The 22894-nt window shown below is 43.0% G+C and overlaps 1 protein-coding gene across 3 annotated transcripts in view; it reads right to left on the bottom strand.

The window, feature by feature from the left end:
• Positions 1-20472, bottom strand: part of LOC120928991 (high affinity choline transporter 1-like) — an 80728-nt gene extending 60256 nt beyond the window's left edge. The window contains exon 1 of one of the 3 annotated variants that reach the window (XM_040340154.1): positions 20413-20472. Coding sequence is in view for 1 of the 3 variants with exons in the window: in XM_040340152.1 (XP_040196086.1) it covers positions 8131-8308 (178 nt within the window). In the remaining 2 variants the exon portion in view is untranslated. Of the gene's footprint in view, positions 1-8130; positions 8523-20412 lie in introns of those variants that run through there. The other 2 variants (XM_040340152.1, XM_040340153.1) reach the window with 2 other exon arrangements.
• Between the last annotated feature and the right edge of the window lie 2422 nt (positions 20473-22894).

The following is a 22894-nucleotide window of genomic DNA, read 5'->3' as shown; positions in this document are numbered from 1 at the left end:
TGCCTGTGAGGGATAAGAGAGCATCTTCACGCAGGGCTGTAGTCATAGGGAGGGGGTGAGCACATTCTGCTTTCCACCATGCAAAACGGCTCAGATGCTGGTGGAAAGCAAGAAGAGGAGTGACAGGAAATGGCATTTTCAAACCTGGATTACTGTATTTTGGAGGTCAAAAGGAAAAACGAGGTAAGTAATATATTTAAATGCTCTAGCTTACAGCAATCAATTGATCTAATAAAAAACAAACCTTTAGTGTTCCTTTAAGAGGGACAAAATTAGCCATTTTAGTCACCACATGATGGTTTTATATCCATTAGAAGGAGGTAATTCTACGATGAAATCCAAAGACAATGCTTCCCAAGGTTTTGTAGGAATAGGTAAAGACATAAGCAATCCATAAGGTGGTCTTCTTTCATGTTTGGATCTTATACAGACTTCACAGGTGGACACGTAATCTTTTATGGTGCTAGACATACGGTATTTGGCCACCAAAAATAACATTGGATGAGATCAGTGGTTTTCTCTATTCCAGGATGACCAGCTAGGGGAGCATCATGTAGCACCTTCAATATATGGACAACCATAGAAGGTGGAACAAAAAGTTGAGTATGCTTGTAAAAGAAACCTTCTTCATCTTGCGTTAACCCATGAGGGATAATAGTATCTTGCATGTTCAAACTTTGTTTAAGTAACTGTTTTAGAGATTGAGATTAGCAAGTATAAACTTATGAGAAGGTATAAGAAGGGATGGAGAAAGAAGTTCAACAGGTTCTGAAAGTCTAGAAAGAGAATCTGCTTTTCCATTTTTTGCGCCAGGCCTATAGGTAATCAAGAAGTCAAATCTATCAAAGAAGTGACTCCATCGCAGCTGTCTAGAGGAGAGGGTTTTGTTAGATTTGAGGTAGATTACAATGATCAGTATAAATCATTATGGGATGTAATGATCCTTCTAATAAGTGTTGCCAGTTCTCCAAGGCCCATTTAATTGTGAGCAATTCTTTTTCTCCAATGGGATAGTTACATTCAGTTGTATTCAGGGTTTTTGAGAGAAATGCAACAAGATGAAGCGGAGAATCAGGAGTAGAACGCTGAGAAAGGATTGCGCCTAAGGCGCATTGTGACACATCAACTTCCAATACAAAATAATAATTAGGATTGGGAAGTTGCAGGATTGGGGCTGTGGTAAAGCGATGTTTTAATTGTTGAAAGGCATTTTGGGCAGCTTTTGACCAGGTGAATTTGACCAATGAGCTGGTAAGTTGAGTAAGTGGTTTCACCAATAAGGAGACATTTTTTATGAACTTCCTATAGAAGTTGGCGAAACCCAAAAAACTCTGTACAGCCTTTCTAGAAGTGGGTGTAGGCCAGTTCGAAATGCAAGTCACTTTGGACTGATCCATCTGTATTCTATTTGGAGAAATGACAAAGCCAAGGAAGGAGATAGTAGTTTGCTCAAGGACACATTTCTCGAGTTTGGCGTATAAGGCATGAGCTCTAAGTCTTGCAAGTACCCATCTGACATGTTTTCGATGTTGCATCAAGTCATTTGAATAAATTAGTATGTCATCCAAGTATACGACTACGCACATGTCGAGATGGTCGCTAAAAATATCATTCACAAAGCTTTGGAAAGTTGCTGGAGCATTGCACAACCCAAAAGGCATGACAGTATATTCGAAGAGCCCATAACGTGTGCTGAAAGCAGTCTTCCATTCATCACCTGATCTATTACGGATCAAATTATAAGCTCCTCTAAGATCGAGTTTAGTAAATACGGTAGAAGCCTGTAGACTTTCGTTCAGTTCAGGAATAAGTGGAAGAGGATAGCGATTTTTCAATGTGACTTTGTTCAAGGCTCAATAGTCTATGATAGGTCTGAGGCTACCATCTTTGTTTGTAACAAAAAACATACCAGCACTGGTAGGAGAAGTAGAAGGTTTAATGAAACTCTTTTTTAGGTTATCTTGTAAATATTTATTTAAAAGTTGAAGTTCAGGTTGAGAAAAGGAATAGATTCTACCTGTAGGTATAGGGGTACCTGGCAGTAATTCAATGGGACAGTCATATATCCTATGAGGAGGCAAAGTCTCCGCATTCTTCTCACTGAACACATCAAAAAATTCAAGGTACTGGAATTGTATCTCTTGAGGGGCAAGATGAAGCAGTGGAGCAACTTGATAACAAGTCTTTTTACAATATGGTGAATACAGAAGTACAGTTGCTTGATCCCAGAGAAAAGTAGGCATATGCTGATTAAGCCAAGGTAACCCCAAAATAACAGGGAATAGTGGAGATGGAATAACATAATAGGTCAGAAATTGACTATGGTTATCTCCACAAATAGTCAATAAAGGTTGAGTTTGGTACAATATAGGTCCAGAAGCAGAAGTTGTTCCATCGATAAAGCTCACAGAAAGAGGGGACGACTTGTTCAAGTGTGGAATTTTTTGTGAAGAAACAAGGCCTGCATCGATGAAATTACCACATGCGCCTGTATCCAACATAGCCTTGACAAAAATCCTAACTTGATCCCACTGGAACATAAGAAGTAAAAAGATATAAGGAGCATGTTTAGAAACAGAACAAGCCAATTTGCAAGAAGAGATGGCATGTTCTGTTGAGGCACAATAAAGGCAGAGATTCAATGAGCGGCGACAAAGTCTTTCAGAAAAGGTAAGTGGGGCACGCGCAGTTTCAATGTCCATTTTTTCATTAACGGGAATTAAACTAAATTTTTTAGGCATAAGGGCAGATGTAATTGGACTTGATTGACGTTCAGCTCGTCTCTCTCTTAGCCTACGATGAATGGTGATCGAACGTTGTATTATGTCATTAAGAGTAAGAGGGAGATTTGAGCGAGCCAATTTATCCTTGAGTGGTTCGGAAAGGCCAAGGCGAAATTGGTTACACAGTGTGACATCATTACACTCAGTTTCAATAGCCCACCTCTGGAATTCCTAAAATCCTCAACTGGTCGTTTACCTTGTTTGAGGTTCCTAATCGCATTTTCAGCAGTGAGTTGCTTATTGAAGTCATCATATAGCAAAGACATAGTTGCTAGAAATTGTTAACAGGAGTTTAGGATTGGATCCTCTTTTTCTAGGTAGGTATTTGCCCGAACACGAGGTTCACCATGTAAATAGGATATAAGGATGGGAACCTTAATCCTATCATTGGGAAAAGTGCGAGGACGGAGTTCAAACATTAAATTACAGGCATTAATGAACTGTCTATAGGTCTTTTGATCACCAGAAAAAGTAGGAGGTGGATTAACCTTAGGTTCAGGGGGGAGACAAGGAAAATTAGGGGTAAGGGCAACTAAATCTTGCAAGGCCTGATTTTTTGCTTGTAGATTTTGTACGGTGTGAGCGAGAGCGTCTACCCTCTGAGTAATGGTGACAACTTGGTTTGTAAGTTCCGCTAGGTTCATGATATAGTTCTATTATTCTGTAACAGCACTGGTAAACGGAGTGAACCACAACTGCGGTTAGCAAGGATTTCAATGCGCTTCTTTATGTGACAACTCAGTATTGGGCCCCAGGCGTCATTCCTTACACACAGGAGTTTTGGGGGATCTCTACATCATCACTCTGTCACATAAAGAAAGGCGTTGAGCTACTAAGAATGGATGCATTACAACATGCGACCAGAACTTAGCGTTTAAATTTATATAATATACTTTAAAGATCAAGTTTCCAACACACCTCTATATGCAAGTGATTATCAGTACGGGACCCCAGGTGTCACTCTACACAAACAGGAGTTTGGGGGTTCTCTACATCATATCACTTTGAGCATATAGGGATGTATTAGGCCCTAAGGGAGATGGTATAAAATACCATCAACCGCTAGCATAGAAAAGTTAGAGGGAACATGTTCAAACAATTAGGACAAGGCCTATAAGGGATTTTGTACTTATGTCAAGCTCATAGTAAATAGGAGTTGTAGTGACAACTAGTAGCTGCGTATGAGAGGCAGTATAGCTCAGATAATTATAGTTGCATATATGAGGTGAATATTGCACACATAATAGTAGTTGCATATGAGAGGCAATATAGCTCAGATAATTTGAGGTTAGCTGACCCTTTAATTATTGCTTAGCAAACAGTCCTTAGCACAGCAGTATATGACAATTAGTATGTTGATATCCGCAAGGCATATTAAGTAACAACAAATGTATTAGATGGAAAATAAGCTTATCCTATAAGTGATACTATAGCTACTTATCCATTTGCAGGCTTCAATGCAGGAAATTAGGGATTCCGTGGTGTAGGGTGTTCAGAAAGAAGTCCTCTAAGGTTGTCCCCAGCAATGGCTCTGTGTTGCAGTAGGTGCATAAGCACCAAAGTAGTAGTTGTTGCCTGGAGCAGTGTTGCAGCATGGGGAGCGATAGTAGCGGTATGAGTAGCGTGGCCGAGCTACGGCTGACAATAATAAAATGCTGTCTGTGTACCAAATGAATGCCTTTATAGGCAGGAGACAGGTACCAGACAGCTGTAATACATTCAGTGATTTTAAAGAAGCGCCGTATAGTGCTGTGCACAGGGCGCCGCGCGATTACGTAATGCGCTCCAGCGCCTGTTACAAGCCTTAGGTTTTCCATACCCTGGTAGAACAAGTGCATCTGGAACACGCAGGACTGAACACCCAGCAACCATCTCTGGCTTACTATTCGCTTTGTAACTTGTCATGGGCGTGATAGGCCCCTTGATCTTCCTCACAGGACCTGACAATGCTAATCAGCTGTGCTGCACTGGCTGATAGCATAATCTGTACATTTGCAGTAGTGGTAGCAGGTACTTCATCCTCCTGCACATTACTAGTTAACTTGTCATCACTTTCTCCCCATTTTCCTGAGTAGGACAGGGTGACAGAGTGTCTGAGAAGAGTTCTGACAGACCATCGGACAGAATGTCCAAATCCAAGATGGTTGAGCACTCTTTGGCCGGGAGGTAGCTGCACTTGGCTTTCGCCTTGACTAGCGCCCCCAAAACATCCTCTCTCACGACCACCGGTATGACTTTCCCCACAGGCACACCACACTCACGTCTCATTGGCTTACTCTGCCCTGGTATTGTTCTCTCGGATGGCTCAGACATCAGTGCGAGTAGTTGGGCCCGACTTTAGCAGCGATCGGTGCGCTGGATCCTGGGGTAGTCACTGAGACAGGGGTAACAACTTTTTTTGGGGCATCACTTTCCAAAGGGACAGCAACCTTTTTGCCCCAATCCACTTGCAGAATCCGTGGGGGTAAGGTTGGAGGGACAACCTCAAACAGATGCTCTCCACAGCGTCCACAGATGATCCAAGACCTCAATTGCGTAGTGAGGCCAGAACACTTTTCACAGATCAGATCTAGAGGCTAGTAGCCTCCAGCTGTATGCAAGGCAAACTTTCCCTTCGATGTATACAGCACTCAGGTGTCAGTCAGGACAGGTTTTCCGTCACTCGAACCAAAACAGACACCCGGAGCATACTTTCGCCAATCCGCCATCTCACTCACAAACTGCGCCATCTCATTTACTAACCCCCAATCAGACACACGTGGCAGCACTTCCTTATCCTCCTCTGCAGAGCGGGGACTCCTCCCCCTGCCATCAAATTGGTGCACAAGTTCTTTGGGAACTTTGGCGCCTGCTTTCTTCTTGCTGTGGCTTGGCAAAACTGTAACGGAGTCCATTTTGGAGGCTGTATTAACCCTTACAACGCTGATGGGAAGTGTCAAAAGACCAGGCTGATCCTCTTCCCCAAGCAAGGAGACTTGGTAGTACACACGACAACACAGTCTACAAGAAGAGTAAATGTTACTTGCCACCTTCGCACGGAGCCAGACGAAATCCCGATGGAGCTGAAGCTGGTTGCTATGGGCGACGTCTACAAGGACAATGCCTTAGCCCCACGTTGGGTGCCAATTGTAGCAAGGTCTCTGGCCTTTTTCAGTCAAATTTTGTCTAATTTTCTATTTTGTAGATGCTATAACTTTTGTGCAAACCAATCAATAAACACTTATTGCGATTTTGTTTACCAAAAATATGTAGAGGAATACATATCGGCCTAAATTGAGGGGAAAATGTTATATATTTTTTGGGGATATTTATAATAGCAAAAAGTTAAAAATATTGCTTTTTTTTTTCAAAATTGTCGCTCTATTTTTGTTTATAGCGCAAAAAATAAAAACCGCAGAGGTGATCAAATACCACCAAAAGAAAGATCTCTATTTGTGGAAAAAAAAGGACGTCAATAACAAACAACAAGAACGTCAATTAACAAACAGGGCCAAGTCGCATAACCGTGCAATTGTCAGTTAAAGCGGAGCCGTGCCGAATCGCAAAAAGTGCTCTGGTCTTTGGCCAGCCAAATGGTCCGGGGCTGAAGTAGTTAATAAATTAGTGAGGATAACAATTAAAATTATGGTGAGAAGGGACAACAGAAATCAAAAGCACTCCAATCAAATAAATGCTTAGCACTATAATAGGCTATATTTGCACTTTACACAAGTAATTCTGGATGTGCCTTATAAGGAGTAATAATCCACGTATTTTTGGGATATGGAATAGAATGAGAGTTTTGACTACATTTTTTTAAAAAGGCTCTACTATACTATTGATCAGTGAAGAAAAGCTATCACATTAAGCAACCTTTCTCAACCAGGGTTCTGTGGAATCCTAGGGTTATTCCAGAGGTTGCTTGTGGTTCCTTGAGCTTGTCAGCAGTGATTACTTCAGCAAGAGGAGCATTTCTAAAAGGACCATCAATATAAGCTTGTACTTTTCCACTTATCTCAAAGTAAGGGTGGCGCTTTTGGGCTGACCAACAAATAACATGTAAAACGCCACCTTTCTATCGGAAAGGAATACTACAGGATTTACTGTCTGTGTTTCATCTACTGGCCATTAATAATAGTCTTTCATGTCAAGATAATTAGTGAAAACAGTTTTTTTTTCTTATGGAGTGGAGAATTGTTAAAAATCTTCTCTGGGTGTCAAATACAAATAAGTAACACCACATGTTTAATTTAATATCTACAAATTACTAATCATTGTAATGTACCCTAGCTGTGGATATATGCTTTTTTAGCTGGTGTTCCCTAAAAACCTAACAATTAATTTAAGGGTGCTTCAATGATAATTTGGTTGAGAAAAGCTGCATTAAACGCTCAGTAGACAGGCTAAAACAGGTAAAGCCAAAGTACCAAAGTGCCCTGTTATAAGAAAAGAGATCTGCATATAACTGCAGCTGCCATGATCTCTGCATCTACTGATCACTCTTACATACAGTTCTCACTAAATTACCTCCACTTACGTATTTTTTATTGAAGGTTTATTTAGAATTACCATGGAGACATGTTTAATTTAAATTTGACAGTATTAAGAAATATGAAAAATCTTTTTTATGTGGTTCAAAATCCATTTGGATTTTTATCTGGTCACTAATGTCAGTGGAAATAAACATTTTAAAATTGAAAACAAGTTTATAGGTTTACTTTTACTGAACTATTAATCAGTGACAGTCATTACTTAGTTTATATTATATATACTGTATATATATTTTATATAATAAATATATTAAGTATTAAATAATACTACATTATACTATATAATATTATTTTTAATAGTATATATAATATAATATAATATATATACTACATTATACTATATAATATTATTTTTAATAGTATATATAATATAATATTAGATATTGGGTATTATTTAATATAATAATTTCCATAATAACCAGTTATAATTTGTCCCAACCCCTGACATTGTCTATTTTTCTGGACAGTAGGATAAAACAGAATTTTCAAAATTGTGTTCCTTTAAACTTTTCAAAAATAATTCTGATAAATATTCGTGTTACAATTACTTTTTTAAAACAGAATTTTCAAAATTGTGTTCCTTTAAACTTTTCAAAAATAATTCTGATAAATATTCGTGTTACAATTACTTTTTTAAAACAGAATTTTCAAAATTGTGTTCCTTTAAACTTTTCAAAAAGAATTCTGATAAATATTCGTGTTACAATTACTTTTTTAAAACAGAATTTTCAAAATTGTGTTCCTTTAAACTTTTCAAAAATAATTTTGATAAATATTCGTGTTACAATTACTTCTATAAATAAAAGTGATGATCTTACCAGTAGTTGTGAAGAGTCCCACGATCATATTCAGGTTTCTTCCTCCGACAATAGCTACCTCCGTCCCCTTTTTGTTCTTCTCGCTCTTTTTGGCTCTCCAGGCTGCCCAGAGACCCGTGGCCAAAGTCATTGCATAGAAAACGATGATGGCTATCAGCCCAGGAACATTGAGTGCCATTATTACCCACAAGAATTTGTTCAATAATTCTTTGTAGTCTTTCAAGGTTTAGGGGAGCAAATCTCATTTACTGACAAGTCTAACAGCAAGAAATTCTTTGCATTTCCAAATACACCCAGCTGATCTATATATTGGCTCACCATATGCTACAATAATGCTGGGTCAGCTTCAAGGATGGACCTCCTGTACTCTTGTAGAGCTAGAAAAAAAGCAAACTTTTTCTTGTCCCTCCAACAACAACTTGCCAGAGAGGAGGTATTTGGCTTCTTTCCAGAGGCTTCATTCACATGTCCGAGAAGAGAAAAGCTTGTATGTTCAATTGATGTTTTTCCCTTTTCTTCTCCCTTCCATTCAACTTTCTGGAGTTTGGGCAGTACAGGCTAAGCAATTTTAACTTACTCAAGTGCAAAAAAATTGTAATTTAGTTATGGAACCACAATGCTTGTAACCATATATAAAAAAATCAGTGGTGTTGCGCTCTAGTGGATATCAACTTACTAAAAAAATATATAGAGTGCTATAAATTGATGCTAAACATCAAATGTGAAAATCATCATAATACAGTAAAACCTTGGTTTGAGACCAACTTGGTCTGAGAGCGTTTTGCATGACAAGCAACATTTTTTCTGGTACAATGTTTTTATTGAAATATAAAAAAAGGGGAAACAGACAACAAATTCCCACGCAGGGGATAAAGACATGAAACATAAGGAAGTACACATAAAAGTACATGATAAAATATATACTATAAGGGTACTAAAAGTACCAGCGTCCCTCCAGCCAGGGCTGGGGGTCAGTGCGTTATGCCTGAGCCTTGAGACCCAGGGGCCAAGGCAGACAAGGGGGAGCGGAGTTGTCTGCAGAAAGGGGGAGAAAAAATATATATATATATAATAATGAAAAAACAACTGAAAAAATAACAAAAAGGAAAAAACAAACACAAAAACAGAAAAACACGCACAACCGTGGGTGAGAGAGGGGAGGAATAGAACAGAGCAGTGATATCTTTTCATGGATCATAAGGGTCGTCAAGGTATTCTTGACCTCTGGAAATGAGACAGAAGGTTTTTTCCAGGCCCTCGCTATTGTTCGTTTGGCAGCGATAAATAAGTATGTGGCTAATTTCTGTTGGTGAGAGAAAAGGCCCGGATTGGGAAATGGAGTAATGCATATTTGGGGTCCTTATGGAAGGGGACATGAAATAGGGAGGATAGTAGGCCAAAGAACCTTGACCAAAATCTAACAAGGCGGGGGCAAGACCACCATGTGTGCAGTTCACCTCCTCGCTGACCACAACCCCGAAAGCATCTGTCATTGCATGATGGGTTTGACTTGGCTATATGGGCTGGGACTCAGTACCAGCGTAGAAGGACCTTATAGGCTGCCTCCAACGTGGCAGTGTTAAAAGAACATTTTGCTATGCTGGACCAGGCCTTACTCCAGTCTACAAGATCTATGGGGGACAGGTCACATTCCCATTTAAGCACATAGGAAAGGGCAGTGGAAGAGCTGCCGGAAGTAAGTAAAGAATAGATCATAGAGATGGTGCCGCGAGCACCTGGGCAATGCTGACAGGTGTGCTCAAAGGCAGTTATTTGATATGGGAAGGAGCCAAGGTGCCTAAGGGAGGTTATCCAGTGTCACAGCTGAATGTAGCAAAAGAATTCAGCAGACGGAGCTTCATGGGTCTCTTGTATCGAAGACCACAAGGGGAAGTCGTGGGTACAAAGAAAGTGACGAACCAGTGAGAACCCATGAGCAGGCCACCACGAAAAAACGTGGGGGTTGTTCTGAGCCAGGCGGGAACATGGGATTATTCAAGAGGGGAAGTAGCAGCAGGAATGGGGACATAACTTTGTCCGAGTACCGAATCGAGTCTCATAATTTCAGATTGTGAATCATGAGGTCGCATTTTAGGGGGTAACCACAATAAGGCAGAGATGGGGACCGGCGCGCAGTTAGGCACCTCCAGCAGAACCCAAAGGGGAATGTCAGACGTCGCATGGAGCATGGTGAGTCGGGAAATTTGAGCCGCCTGATAATACTTTGCCGTCACAAAATATTCCAACTGCACACCTTCCAGGAAAATGGCCAATAAGTAAAAGGGTGCTGAAACGATCACCAGCTGGGAACCGGAAAGCAAATCATGTACACATATTCGCCAGCACACCAAGGATCATTGAAAAAACGTCCAAAAATTTAATGCATAATAGCGATCCAAAAAGCTTTTTGGATCGCTATTATGCATTACATTTTTGGACGTTTTTTCAATGATCCTTGGTGTGCTGGCGAATATGTGTACATGATAATACTTTGCAACATCTGGAACGCCCAGCCCGCCCCTAAACCTATGGGCATAGAGAGTAGAGCGGGAAACCCTGGGGCGCTTATGTGCCCAGATAAAGGTGAGTAGTCTGTTCTGGAGCAGCCGCAGATAAAAAGTAGGGACCCGAACAGGAAGAGTCAGAAAAAAATTAAGAATCTTTGGGAGGATGGTTATCTTGACCGCGTAAATACGGCCGATCCAAGATAGAGTAGGAAATCGCCAAGATGCCATGAGAGCCGTGACAGTGCGCAAGAGTGGGTAGTAGTTGGCGGAAAAAAGAGAAGCATAAGAAGGGGTCAACTTGATGCCCAAGTAGTCTAGTGAGGAGTTTGCCCAACGGTAGGGAAAGAAAGATTGGAGATGTACGACTTGGGGACTTGGAAGAGTAATTTTCAGAGCAGTTGTTTTGTGTGGGTTGATTTGGAGGCCTGAAATAGTAGCAAAGCGGGTTAGAAGTGCCTGGAGATTTGGTAGGGTAACAATAGGGTTGGTGAGGGTCAAGGCATCGTCAGCGAACATGTTAAGTTTATAGTTGTCAACCAAGACAGGACAAGCAACATTTTTTAATACATTTTGACTTGATATACAAGTGATGTCTTGATATAAGAGTAGTGTCATGTCACAACTGAGTATACAAGAGAAGAGGGGTGCCTTTAAGTGTAGCAATATGGTTACATTTAATGAAGGTACAAAATTGAGCAATTCACATGGTTGATGATTAAAAGAGGCACATCTAAGTATGCAGGGATCCAGGCAGTGGTGGCTGGTGCTCAAAATTTTTGGGGGGGGCGCAAAGGAAAAAGAAATTGCAGTCTCACTGTGCCCAAACGCAGCCACTGTTACATGCCATCAAACGCAGCCACTGTGCCATCAATTTGCACCACTGTGACATGCCATCAAATGCAGCCACTGTGCCATCAATTTGCACCACTGTGCCATGCCATCAAATGCAGCCAGTGTGCCATCAATTCGCACCACTGTGCCATGCCATTAAACACAGTCACTGTGCCATCCATTGTCACCACTGTGCCATGCCATTAAACGCAGTCACTGTGCCATGCCATCAAATGCAGTCACTGTGCCATCAATTCGCACCACTGTGCCATGCCATTAAATGCAGTCACTGTGCCATCAATTCGCACCACTGTGCCATGCCATTAAACGCAGTCACTGTGCCATGCCATCAAATGCAGTCACTGTGCCATCAATTCGCACCACTGTGCCATGCCATCAAATGCAGTCACTGTGCCATCAATTTGCACCACTGTGCCATGCCATTAAATGCAGTCACTGTGCCATCCATTGTCACCACTGTGCCATGCCATTAAACGCAGCCACTGTGCCATACATTGTCACCACTGTGCCATGCCATTAAAAGCAGTCACTGTGCCATCCATTGTCACCACTGTGCCATGCCATTAAACGCAGCCACTGTGCCATACATTGTCACCACTGTGCCATGCCATTAAACGCAGCCACTGTGCCATCCATTGTCACCACTGTGCCATACATTGTCACCACTGTGCCATGCCATTAAACGCAGCCACTGTGCCATCCATTGTCGCCACTGTGCCATCCATTGTCACCACTGTGCCATGCCATTAAACGCAGCCACTGTGCCATACATTGTCACCACTGTGCCATCCATTGTCACCACTGTGCCATGCCATTAAACGCAGCCACTGTGCCATCCATTGTCACCACTGTGCCATACATTGTCACCACTGTGCCATGCCATTAAACGCAGCCACTGTGCCCTTTAATGGTCGCCGCTGTGCCAATTGTCCCCACTGTGCCCTGTAAATTGCTTTCTCCCCCCCCCCCCGGCACTTACCTTTTACTGGTTTTAGCCATCCACGTCCCACGATGTGTTCTCGATGTCTTCTCTTCCCGCCCTCGATGACTGACAGGCGTCTCAGCCAATCAGATTACAGGTAGCCAGAACCGGCCAACCTGATTGGCTGAGACGCCTGTCATCTTATTCGAGGGGCGTACAGTCTGTGCGCTCCGAGAATAAGCTTCCGGGACCCGAGGGCTGTATTGGGAAAGCCTATCAGAGCTGTTGGCTCTGATAGACATTTCCGTACAGCCAACCAGCTGGCGTTATTCAGATGGCCGGACATTGAGCGCCGACCATCTGAATAACAGCAGCAGCGGCGAAAATAACATAGATTCGTGCAATGCATGAATCTATGTTATTTGACTCAGTGGCAGTCAGAGCCAGAGGGGGCGGCGCTCCAGCGCCCTCTATGGACGAACCGCCACTGGATCCAGGGTAAAGCTGTCCACATAGACCATTCTCTACACCACCATCGACGTCATCCCTTCCACGCTGTGCTCCATGAGCACTTCAAGCCTTGCTTTCAGATCGCTCTACTGCAGGGTAGTTTTCCCGAACATGATTGCAGACTGACAGTGGTGGACCATCCCTGTGGACAGCTTCACCCCAGATGCCTCTCTCCTCTTTTATACTCTGTAGCTCCTGATGGATTTTGCTTTGTAAAGGCTTCCATTTGTGGATGGACATTTTATGGTTACACAACATATCACATCTTTTTACATGGACTATAGACTGAAGGACCTATGAATAAATGTTTGTGGAACGAATCATCTGAATTTCCATTATTTCTTATGGGAAAATTTGCTTTGGAATACAAGCATGTTTCTGGAATGAATTATGCTCGCTGTCCAAGGTTTTACTGTACACAGTATAAAGTGCTCAGTGCTCAAAATCAAATAGGATTCACAGGGTGCATAATCAAATAGTCTCAGATAGGATTCACAGTGTACAAGTTATTCCAACATTATAGCATCCAGATAAAAAAAATAAAAAAATTAAAAGTGCAAGTGCTAACAAAGTTCAAGAATAAAGTCCAGAAGTGCACATAAATCTTCAAACCGATACGTAAAGTGCAATATATGAAGTGCTGTGCTCCAAGTGCCAGTGCCACTCTGTGCAGAAATAATATTTTTGTGAGTGAGTGATAAAAGTCTTCTTCGGTGTACAAACACCTCAATGTGATATGGTTGTAAGGTAACAGCGTAATAATGATAGATGGTGCTGAGCAAATCCGGGATCCTGCAGTAGATTACCCCTAACGTTCCTTATGTGTAATGCTATTTGGGGGGCACCAATGAAACGTAATATCCTGGTAAGGCTTGGTACCCTGGTGGATGATCCTCATTTGTAGTACTATATCACTTCTGTGTTAGTGACAATAGGAATCCCAAGATGAGGTGCATGAATAAAATGAAGAAAGAAAGTGGGGAGCCAGATAGTGAAGTATGTAAAAACTGGGTGTTTTATTAGATTTCAGCCCAAAAAATACTCACATTAAAAACTATTAAAATTAAATCTACAAACGCAAAACAAAAATGAGCAGCGATCTTGCGGCATGACGTCACTTCCGGTGCCCGTCTATTCTGATGCGTATTGTCATGATCACGTGACTTCCTCAGGGTAGAAGTCAGATCAGGCAGTAAGAAAAAGAGTAGTTAGGGTCCAAGCCAAGGTTGAGGCAGGCAACAAGCATAGAAGTAGTCAGGTCCAGGCGGGGGTTTTGGCAGGCAGCAAGCAATAGAGTAGTCAGGACAGTCGGAGTTGCAACAAACAGGCAACTGGCAGGCAAGTATTATAGCTCTCAGCTACAACACTCAGGTAGCTGTTGATAAGACATAGCACTGGCCAATTCAAAGGCTAAAGGCTTTTCTGGTCAGGGGACATGCCTAGTGTCGATTCAGGGAACTTTGGATGTTGATTATTTCTCGGTGGAATGAAGAGCACGGGGGGGGGGGGGGGGGGTCTGGCATGATAAATAGAGTGTGGTTTGGGACCATGTTTAGGTAACCCATATAACGCATCAACCTTTTTGTGTACTTTGCAAAGTGTTCTTAGGACATAAGAGACCTGAAGACCCTTTGTGCAGGTGGTAAGCTTACATATTTTATCCAAACATATTTTAACAGCTTGCCTAGATGAAGGGACTGATTTACTAAAGATTATATGCCTATCCTGATGCATTTATTAGGAGTGGACAACCATATTGTATTTTTTTTGTATATAATATGCACCCATGATGCATGCAAACGTGTACAGACTGCGTGTATATGCTGAAGTTACCAACAGGTGTTAGCAATGAAGAGTACCAGAATCCAAACACTCATCTCCTCCCAAAGGGGATGTAGGGCTCTGTAGAGGGACTTACTGAAATATGGATGCCTCTTTAAATAGGGGAGCCCCAGATTTCCACACTCCTCAGGTGATTAAGTAAGGGTACATAGTACCCCATTTTACTCATACACAAAATAAATAAATATATAAATAATAAATGTAGCGAAATCCCGGGGCCCCTGAGGCCTAATGGTGACCCCAAGAGTTAGGGACAGCTGAACTCCTTCTGTGGAGAGTGGGTTACAAGGCATGGTGGGTGTAATGAAAGATGAAATGGTGGGCGCCAGACACCTTTTGAATGCAAAGAGATTAATTGTCTCTTGAACAGAACTGGGGGAGAGAGGGTTAGGGCCAGGACACCCTTAAGTAGATGCAATGATGCAGACCCTGAGACTTCTATAGGTAGACAGCTATACAGGGGAAGGCCTCCAGTCGGACACCACTTCTGTATAGGTAGGACCGCTGTTTTCTATGACAACAATCTTGTAGCAGTTACTAATGGTAGTTGTATTCAACTATTGGCAACACAAACCGTTCTGAGCTTACCCCACAATCGCTCACTGTGGATCTTTACTCAATGAACTCCCAGTCTTCCACTAGACTTTGGATCCAATAGCCACTGGATCCCCTGAGCTCTTCCACTTTTAGCACCCAGTATTTTCCTCAAGCGTCACCCCTGCTGGGTCCCTGGCTTGGCACTCACAGATACTCTTCAAGCGTCACCTCTGCTGTCCTGCTGGGTCCCTAGCTTGGCACTCGCTGAAGTTTTCTCACGTCTTCACTGTCCCCGGCTGGTGAGAAGACTGCTCAGGTACTGGCTTCAGCTTACTCACAGTGATCACTGGTAACAAGGTGACAGCTCCCCCTTCTACCTCTGACCACAGCTGGTTCCCCATCTGGCTGAACTGCTAGTTCTGGTTGGACTACAAGCCAGTAGTCCCAACCTTATACAGTTTCTCCTGCTCCTGGATAGGCCTCAGGCAGCCTAGCAGCCAGGTGTCCCCTGGATAGGCTTCAGGCTTCCGGCCTAGCAGCCTGGGGCAGCATATCACACATCCACTCAGACAGCCGCTCAGGTGGCACAGAACCCGATCAACAATGGTCATGACATATTTGGTTAATTACACCATTTAAGATACAAGCTTTTTTACAAACAAAAGCTGACAGTGATCTTTTATTTTATTTAGTTCTTCGAAGAAGGGATGAACAAACTAGTGCTAGTTTGTTCACCCCTTCTTCGAACTGCGGGCAAGCCGGGTTTGGGTCTAACCTTATGTATTCACATTTTCCACATTTTCTCATGTTATAACCAAAAACGTAAATGTATTTTATTGAGACGGGTCGGCAAGCCCAGATGGTGGGTTCCGAGCCCGCCATCCCCGAGCATTAGTGTGAAGAATGGAGCCGTCTGTAGAGAAAGCATGCAGCTGCAGGAATCCTGAGGAAGAAGTGAAGATTGAGGTCAGTTTTCAATTAAAATCAAACAGCAATGGGCATACAGTATCTGTTCTCTACACTGGTACACTAGCTTCACTGGGCTGCTTTCAAACAGGATCCTACACTGAGACATAGACTTTTGTTATTACCTGCAGATTTGGTGCACTTTCAGAAAGTGTACCACACCTGCAATATATTATAGAATTCTATTGCAAAGTGTAGCCATACCTCTGAAAAGTCACAGGTGTACTGTGCTACACTAGTGGTGCTGGTAAACTGCAGCACATCAGTGTGAAAGCAGCTTTAGTCTCCTTTTACACTATCAGTCCAATCTGGTCTGTCTGTCTGCTTTTCAGGCGGACCCAATCGGACCCTCTATTCACCTCTATGGAGCGGCAGATGTAAACGGATTTGTGTCCATTTACACCCGCCTACCTCCAATCTGATCCGCTAAAAACAGGAGATCCATTTCCTTCCGTCTGGGCGGATAGGATTGGAGGGCCCATAAAGTAGACTGGGTTGTGTCCTTGTTAGCTCTGCAGATGTGGAGTGGACATGGAGCTGTCACCCGCCTGCTTTGCTCATTGTCACCCATGATCGGAAGTCGCTTAAAGCGGAAGTAAACCCATCGATCTAACAGTTTCAAAAAGCAGTTACATTTCCGGCATGCCGGGATTGCTAACTGTCACATTGGTTGTGCTCTCAAACAAACTGTCAAACCATCCAATGGCTGGTGCCATAAATGATCACATGTGCAGCATCATGGCAGTTGAAGATTAAAGATGGCAGCTTCCTTGCCTGAAAATGATAGGTGGGTTTACTTACACTTTAAGTGGCTTTCGCTCTTCAAAAGTTTGGGCACCCCTGTTCCAAACTGTTAGAAACTATCTGAAACTAACTCTAGAGTCTTTGCCGTGATCTTTAAGGATCTTTGAGAAGGAAAACTTTACAATAAAATCAGCATGAGAAGTCAATGATGTCTTAAATAGTTAAATGTCCATGGTCGGGGCACAGGTGCACTTTAAGCTTGTTTCACCATACAAGTAAAGAAAACTCAAGTAATACATGTACAGAATAACAATGAAGTGCAGCTTTCTAATGAATCACAGCTTATGGAGAATGAAAAGCAAGACCAAATGTTTGGCCTGATACTGCTGCTGGGGTGAATGGCAGGGGGTAAAAGGATTATCTTTTTTAGGAGAGCACTAATTGCAGTATTTGGGAGCCTAACCTTCACCCATTAATTAAGGGTTACTTGTCTTTTTTCCAGGTGGGAACTAAGCCAGGCAGAAGAGGAGCTCCGAGCTCAGGAATTCTTTGCAAGAGTTTATTGTACAATAACAGATCCACAAGGCAACCAGCACATTGTCAAACAGTCCCCGCACTGCTCTCTTGATCCTCTGCCAACTTGAACACAAAATGTTGTTACACAAGTGTCCTTTGAAGAAAGAGACATAATAATTGCTGTTGGTAAGAAGGAAATGTTTATATTCATGCTTGTTACACATCCAGTCAGCATTGTGTGATCGAAAAGGAATGATGTGTATTTAAAGGGTCAGCCCACCCAGAACTGATATTTCAGTTTTTGGTAGATACTTAAGAGTTACACCATCATGAGTTTTTGGTTTCTCTCTTAGGCCTCGTACACCCGACCGAGGAACTCGACGGGCGAAACACATCGTTTTCCTCGTCGAGTTCCCTGTTAGGCTTGTCGAGGAACTCGACAAGCTTGCTTTGCATACACACAGTCAAGACAAAATCTCCTCGTTCTCAAACGTGGTGACATACAACACATACAACGGCAGGGGAAGTTCGATTCCACTGGCTAAATTCTTGAGGCTGGTTTTGCTAATTTCATGTGTTTGCGTGTTAAGTAAAAGTTTGGTAAGAGACGATTTGCACTTTTCAGTCTGTTACAGCTTGAAAAATGTGTTATCTCCATTACAAATGCTACTTTTACTCCCGTCTCATACTTTATTCTAAACAAGCGCGGGTTTCTTAGCATACACACACTCGAGTTTCTTGTCGGTAACCAGCCCATCGAGGAACTTGACGAGCCAATTTGAGACTCCCGTCGAGGAAATAGAGAACTTGCTCTCTTTTTGGCTCGTCGAATTTCTCTATAGTTTCCTCGACGAAAATGTACACAGGACCAGTTTCCTCGGCAAAAAAAATATCTCCCAGCAAGTTTCTTGCTGGTTTTTGCAGAGAAACTCGGTCGTGTGTACGAGGCCTTAGATGCATTTGGTGAGATCCCGGACTTCTGTTTCTGGGGCTGCACACGAGTTGTGGACATGGCAACCAACTCCGATTCTTTTTCAGCAAAAAAAACGCGAAACAAAAACGAGCAGCGAACTTGTAGCCTGACGTCACTTCCGTATAAACTTTAACTGGTTGACATTTCCTTGGCTAAAGCAACTATGTTTATTTAATACTGTTCTGAACTTATTTCTTTGCACTTCTAATGTCCCAAGCCTCTTTTAACCAACTTCTTTCTACAATAACTTCCACCATCATTACTCTAGACCAGGGGTTCTCCAAACTTTTCAGTATAAGTCCCCCTTACATCAGAGTCCCCCCTTACGTCAGGATCTGAGTAGAGTACCCCATTAAATCAGGGCCCCCATCAGAGTCACCTTTACTTTAGAGTCCCCAATGAAGTCCCCCTAACATCAGAGAGAACCTATACATCTGGGTCCTTCAGAGTTCACCCTTCAGATCAGAAGCAGAGACCAGAGACAGCCTCTGCACACCAAGGCTACTGATCCTACCCAGATAAAATATTGTAGTGGACTAGATGTGGTCAGTGGGTCATAGTTTGGGGACCCCTGCTCTAGACCAGAGTACAAAGGGCCACATCATATATTTTATAAATGTTTATGTAAATGAAAATGTAATTTGTAAATAGTTGCTCCTTATATCCATGAATGCCCAGCAGAATCCCCCTTAACATCCATATGTGCCCAGCAAAACACCCCATACATTCAAATGTGACCATCTCCCTTACATAATTATGTAACCTGGACAGTAGTTGATAACTTTTTCCTTTGTTTCTCCTATATTATCCTTTTGCATTGTGGACAGGGCTAAACTGAATATTCATGCAGAATGCAGAAGCCATTTTTAAAGCGGAGCTCTACCCAAAGGTGGAACTTCCGCTTATATGCTTCCTCACATTTGACACCTTTCAGAGGGGAGGAGGGGGAAGAGGATCTGTTTATGACAGGTCCCCTTCCCCACTTCTGGGATCTCCCAGAAGTTCGGCCTCCTCCTTCTTCCCCCCTCCACCGGTCCATGCACAGTAGGGAACCGGCAGTGAAGCTGAAAGGATTCACTGCCTGGTTCCCTTACCAGAAAGGTGAGAGGCAGCACCCGGGAGTCGATCCAAAGATCAGCTGGGGTGCTGACATTGCGGGCTCCTTACACAGGTAAGTGCTCCAAGTATAAAAGTCAACAGCTGCAGTATTTGTAGCTGCTGACTTTTACTTTTATTTTTGGCTGGACATCCTCTTTATGGATCACTTTGTAATGCTCATCTATGGAGTGTCTACTGTGCAGGGGCAGCCATCTTGGCTGAGTTTGGATCAAGTCCCATCAAGTCTAAAGGAAGGAGATTGGTTGATGCAATAGAGCAAGGAGACTGGGCTGCAGGCTACTGAGGGGAGAAAAGAGTACAATCTTGAAGCTGGAGAGGGGTGGAAAAAACTGGGCTGCTTGGCTGAACAGAACTCTGCCATAGTTAACCACAATTGGAAGAGACTCATCGCGCAGTGCAAGGTGTGATTTAGATGTCTGGTGTGATCAGACGGTACTAGAGAGCACTCTTACCACTTATAAGGAAGGAAAAGAGGGACTGTCTCAGCAGGACTGGAAAAGAGACAGCAACTTCTATCCTTGTTACTGTGATGTTTCTGAGGGCACGTGTATGGAGACCCAGAGGCAGTGTTAATTTTGGCAGCAGATTTTGAATTAGCTTTAGTATTTAGTTGACTAAAACCTCCAGTACACTTTAGTTGACTAAAACTCATTTTAAGCATTTAAAATCAAATGGGTTTAGGTAAATTGTAAGGCATTATTTAAGCATTTCTCTACCATTTCCAAACTTATTATATACTCCTGGAGTGAAAAATCTAATGTAGCACAGTCTCCTTGAGGACTGCTTGGATTTACCTGCTCATCTGCATCACTGTGTTTCTGTGGACCTTCCAATCCACATGACACTCCGGGTTCAGACATCTTTCCACAAACACCTTTAAATGACACGTCAAGTCAACATGTTTATATAATGTCAGCTTTTACTGGACTAAACAAGATATTATTAATTCACAGAAGAGGGTAACAGATCAACCGAGTTCTGAATAACAGCCCAGACTCTTGGAGGAATTCCCAAAATAGACAGCTTAACAACTTGAGACCCGCGCTATTGACAAAAGACGTCAACAGCGCGGCTCTCAGGTGCCAACTGGACGTCTTTGGACGTCTTTTTAAAAGCATTATCCGCGCGCGCCTCTGGGGGACGCGCAGCGGGTAAACACTGTCCCGGTGCATCGCTGGGGAGCCGATGCGTGTACCTGGCGGCCACGATGTCCGCCGGGTACACGCGATCGGCGGTGACACAGCAGGTGACAGCAGGGACGTGGAGCTCTGTGTGTAAACACAGAGCTCCACGTGCTTTCAGAGGAGAGCAGACCGATCTGTGTCTCTTGTACATAGAGACACAGCATCGGTCACCTCCCCCAGTCACCCCCCTCCCCCAACACAGTTAAAACACAACCAGGCTACACATTTAACCCCTTCCTCACCCCCTAGTGTTAACCCCTTCCCTGCCAGTCACATTTATACAGTAATTAGTGCATTTTTATAGCAGTGATCACTGTATAAATGTGAATGGTCTGAAAAATTTGTGTCGAAAGTGTCCGATACGTCCGTCGCAATATCGCAGTCCCAATAAAAATCGCAGATTGCCGCCATTACTAATAAAAAAAAATAATAACAAAATATCATAATTCTGTTCCCCATTTTGTAGGCGCTATAACTTTTGCGCAAACCAGTCGCTTATTGCGATTTTTTTTTTTTACAAAAATACGTAGAAAAATACGTATCGGCCTTAACGGAGAAAAAAAATAGTTAAAAAAAAAAAAATTGGGATATTTATTATAGCAACAAGTAAAAAAAAATATATATACGGTATTTTTTTAAATTGTCGCTCTTTTTTTGTTTATAGCGCAAAAAATAAAAACCGCAGAGGTGATCAAATACCACCAAAATAAAGCTCTATTTGTGGGGAAAAAAGGACGTCAATTTTGTTTGGGAGCCACGTCGCACGACCGCGCAAATGTCAGTTAAAGCGACGCAGTGCCGGAAGCTGAAATTTCGCCTGGGAACGAAGGGGGTTTATGTGCCCAGTAAGCAAGTGGTTAAGAACAATTAACGGTATAAAGATACAATACACTTATATGTACAATGGAATATCACCTGAAGCATGACCTGTAGGACAATGAGTGGTTAAGTGGTTAATGCAGGTAGTCACACTCTAAACGGGAACCCCAGGCCAGCCTATTCAATCTTTAAATCAGGCCTGATAGTCTTCACCGGCAGATGGAGCTCGTTAGCTTATATCCAATAAGGCACAGTGCTGTATTAACAGAATGACTGGCTTAAACAGGCTAATGGTACTCCTTGAAATGGTTGTAGGTAAAGGTGTCTACGTACAGTGTTCAAATAGCAGTGTTCCCAAGGTAAAGGTGTGTATACACAGAGGCCCGGATTCACGTAGAATGGCGTATCTTTGTGCGGGCGTAACGTATCCTATTTACGTTATGTCTCCGCAACTTTTACAGGCAAGTGCCGTATTCTCAAATGAAAGTTGCGGCGGCGTAGCGTAAATAGGCCGGCGTAAGCCCGCCTAATTCAAATTGTGAAGAGGTCGGCGTGTGTTATGTAAATTAACCATGACCCGACATGATTGACGTTTTTACGAACGGCGCATGCGCCGTCCGTGGACATATCCCAGTGTGCATTGCTCCAAAGTACGCCGCAAGGACGTATTGGTTTCGACGTGAACGTAAATTACTTCCAGCCCCATTCACGGACGACTTAGGCCTTGTACACACGACCGGACAGTCCGCTGAAAACGGTCCGCCGGACCGTTTTCAGCGGACATGTCCGGTCGGAGATTTCTGTCTGATGGTTGTACACACCATCAGACAGAAATGAGAGACAATCCGCGTGGACAGACAGCGCGGTGACGTGTCCGCGCCATCGCCGCGACGATGACGCGGCGACGTGTGCGACGCTGGAAGGTCAATGCTTCCACGCATGCGTCCAAGTCATTGGACGCATGCGAGGGATGGCGGCCGCTCGGACATGTACGGTAAGTCTGTACAGATGACCGAACATGTCCGACGGACAGGATTCCAGCGGGCATGTTTCTAAACAAGTTTAGAAATATTTGCCCGCTCGAAAAAGGCCCGGCGGGCAAATGTACGCTGGAATCCTGTCCGCTCGGCTGTACAGACGACCGAACATGTCTGCTGAAACTGGTCCGTGGACCAGTTTCAGCAGACATGTTCAGTCGTGTGTATGGGGCCTAACACAAACAACGTAAAATTTTCAAATTTCGTTGCGGGAACGACGGCCATACTTAACATTG

Source organism: Rana temporaria, chromosome 2, assembly GCF_905171775.1.
Source record: "Rana temporaria chromosome 2, aRanTem1.1, whole genome shotgun sequence".
Lineage (NCBI taxonomy): Eukaryota > Metazoa > Chordata > Amphibia > Anura > Ranidae > Rana > Rana temporaria.
The sequence above is the reverse complement of the archived record's forward strand: the minus strand, read 5'-3'. Positions and strand labels throughout refer to the sequence as shown.